The 3209-nt window shown below is 33.9% G+C and overlaps 1 protein-coding gene and 1 non-coding gene across 2 annotated transcripts; both read right to left on the reverse strand.

Annotated features, from left to right (window-relative positions):
• LOC126707855 (U4 spliceosomal RNA) lies at nt 1-152 on the reverse strand. The gene has a single exon (XR_007649151.1). It is a non-coding gene; the product is annotated as a U4 spliceosomal RNA (small nuclear RNA).
• Nucleotides 153-650: 498 nt separating this feature from the next.
• Nucleotides 651-3209, reverse strand: LOC126706767 (acetylserotonin O-methyltransferase-like). The gene is made up of 3 exons (XM_050406314.1): nt 2822-3209; nt 1760-2244; nt 651-1061 (listed from the first exon to the last, which is right to left on the reverse strand). Exons 1-3 carry the CDS (start codon nt 3099-3101, stop codon nt 762-764), a joined length of 1065 nt encoding a protein of 354 aa, XP_050262271.1. The 5' UTR covers nt 3102-3209; the 3' UTR covers nt 651-761.

Here is a 3209-nt window from a genome sequence, read left to right on the forward strand (position 1 = left end):
GGCTTTTCCCTAAAGAGGGAGCTCTTCTAGAAATTCTCAAAGGCCAGGGTTGAACCCAGGCCTAAGAGGGGGTTTGGAAATAGTTTTCACCAGCAATAGACGCGCCTCAGTTAGAACCTCACTAGCTGCATCATTGCCCCAAGCGCATAGATTGATTGTTGATGTGGTTTTGCTCTACATTTATATTCAACTATGCAGCTCAGTCTGCCGGACACAAACAATGTGGGTTGCAATTCTCTTTTACAGAAAAAAAAGAAAAAAATTGTGATCAGTTTCTCCCTTGTTCGCTGCAGCCTATATATGTGTCAGTTTCAGTTTTATAACTAATTTTAAATAAAAATAATTTTATTCAGCATACTATTTAAATGCACTGAAGTAATATGTGGAAATGTTCATTATTTGATGTAAGTTTGTAAAATTATTATAAGGCTACAAAATTATTTTTTAAACTGTGGAACAGATTTGACTTTTTTTTAATGAATGATATTTTCTAGCCAAAAAAAGAAAAAAAAAAAAATTCTTCAGAAATTTTCGTTTCACCAATGTTTTAATTGAATTAGGATGGAAAGACATAATAAAGAAGAGGAAAAAAAACAAAAAAGAAAAGAAAATTTCGATAGTCATATAGATGCACTTAATACCAGGCAAACTACATCAACTTAAACTGGTTTTATTGAAAGAGAATCAATACTTAGGACCATAGATCCACAATAGTTCAAATTTTTAGGTAGAGATAATCCTTATTTCTTAGCTACTTTAAATTATGGAAATGCCTCAATTACAGATTGCAAAGCACGAATTGATTTCACTGTGTATCTACTAAATCCAGCTTCTCCAAGAATAAATCCCCACTCTTTCAAGGTCCTCTCTTTGCCCGTAGTTGTATGGGCCATTATCACCATGTCTAGCATCAACCTTGCATCAGTTAGCTTGTCCATTTCCTCTTGTTCTTGGATCACAGCATCAACAATTATTACCTTTCCCTTGTCCTCTGGAATTGCTTCTTTGCATTTTTTAAGGATTTGGATGCACTCTTTGTCTGCCCAATCATGCAGAACCCACTGCAATTTTCAAAGTAAACTACTTAAGCCAAAGAACCAGATATCACAAAAAGGGTGTACTTAAACTTGAGAAATACAAAATTAATTTTGATTCTAATAGAGAACCATATGATATTACATTTTACATAAAAGGAGTATGGGAGCCAAGGAAAAATTTAAGCTTACGGTTGAAGTAACAATATTGCTATTTTAAACCAAAGAAGTTCGGACGCTTCAATAAAATCCTTGACATGTCCTTGTCAAGCATGACAAACAAAAATATGTCTAGGATAATTTTTTGCGTCGGAAGAAAAAAAAACAATATAATTTCTTATTTAAAAATTCCTTCTATTTTAAACACAATTTCAACGATTTTATTTTGAAAACTTAAACATAAAATATGTTTTTAAAATTACTAAAATATACCGAAAGATATGTATTAATTAATTTCTATAATTTTTGTATATTGTGTGTCGTGTTTTGTAACTCTTGTTCATGTTTCTTATTTTCAAATACATAGTATTGTCTTATCTAATAGGCTTAATGACATATATTTCGGAGGTATATGAAAGATTTGAAAGTTGAAACTACTTGAAGACCTTTTACAAAACCTTTTATGTGTGTGTTTCAGCTAGGTGAACAGCAGGTCTTCTTAAGTGGCTTCCTAAACATATAAAAGACCTATACACCCAGGGCAGCATTTCATTTGCATGACTTACCAATATGAAAGCAGCATCGGCCTTTGGAACACTTTCAAACATATCACCCCCAACATGTTCAACTCCGCTGATCTCTGCAGCAACAGAGACAACATGAGGAAGATCAAAGTTGATGCCTTGAAGCCATGGACATGCCTTAACCAACAACTTTATGGTGGTTCCATTGCCTCCACCCACATCTACCAAACTGCTAAGCCCACCAAATAATCCTGGACAACCTTGAATCATCGCTGGCACCACCAGCCTTGCATCACAAGCCATTGCTTCATTGAAGAGCTGGCTATGATCAGGATTTGCTGCTGTATAGCTCCATAAATCTTCACCATGAGCCTTCTCAAATGACGAAGTTCCATTAGTTAGAACTCGGGCACTTAGACTAAGCCATGGTGCCAGCATCACTGGGCTGCTGTCCATCAAAATAAAAGCAGCCATGCTATGTTCTCCTTGTCTCATCAAACGGCGAGATAGAGGCGTTTGTGCATAACCTGGGAACAGTAGTGGAGCCAAGATTTAGTATCAGAAGACAAAATATACAACATACTTTGCTTGTCTTCCACACGCACAAACATGACTAGATGCATATATAATGCATAAACATATGATACTTAACATCAATTTAAACAACACAATGCTACTCATTTGAATATTATATTATATTTTAATGTAAGAGAATTCAAGGAAAGATAGCATATCAAGTATATTATGTTATTTATAAAGATATTTTTATATATGAATAAATTGGGTTGTCATAATTATAAATAGTCAACGTTCTACTTAAATTTTTCATAAAATGATTTTTAGTGATTAGATAAATCTCAAATAAAGCTTCCAAGTTAGTTTTTGTTAAATTCAAAAAATTTTAATCATATATATATTTTGTATATTTAAAACTCCATAATTTAACTTGAAAATAACATCAAAATTTGTAGTTTATAATATTATATTTAATCCTAAAATTTATTACTTATACACTCGCTTTGTGAAAAATGATAAAATATTAGATAAAGAAATGTATAGAATGATTAAAAAAAAAAAAAAACAGTTGGGGAACTCCCCCCTTGCCTGGGGAGCCTTGGGTAGTGAGTTTCTCTTTGAATATTCCACGGTGCATTAGGAACCTCATAATGCGATAGAGTGGGGAAGAAGCACATCCTAGAGTTGAAGACAAGTCCGAGAGTGCAATGGGGCTTCCATGGCTTTCAATGGCATCAGCTATCCCAAGATCAATGGCACACTTGACTACAGCCATTTCTGAAAAGCCCAATATGTACTTCCAGATATTTATGTCTGCATGTTCTTCTTCTTCTTCTTCATGGTGAAACTCTCTTTGTGTTTCTTCCATCTCTTTCTCTCTTCCCTCCACTCTCAGTATGAGCAATCTATTAATTCTACTTGAGCTAGGTAAGACATTTCAGGTTGATGGTTCATATACACAAGAAGAATTGTTGCG

This window comes from Quercus robur, chromosome 11, assembly GCF_932294415.1.
Source record: "Quercus robur chromosome 11, dhQueRobu3.1, whole genome shotgun sequence".
NCBI classification, from domain to species: Eukaryota; Viridiplantae; Streptophyta; class Magnoliopsida; order Fagales; family Fagaceae; genus Quercus; species Quercus robur.

Coding starts and splice junctions, on each gene's coding strand:
- LOC126706767 (XM_050406314.1), bottom strand. CDS start 3,101: ATGGAAGAAACACAAAGAGAGTTTCACCATGAAGAAGAAGAAGAAGAA. Junction 2,245..2,821: donor CACTACCCAAGGCTCCCCAG/GCAAGGGGGGAG, acceptor TACTGTTCCCAG/GTTATGCACAAACGCCTCTA. Junction 1,062..1,759: donor CCGATGCTGCTTTCATATTG/GTAAGTCATGCA, acceptor TGAAAATTGCAG/TGGGTTCTGCATGATTGGGC.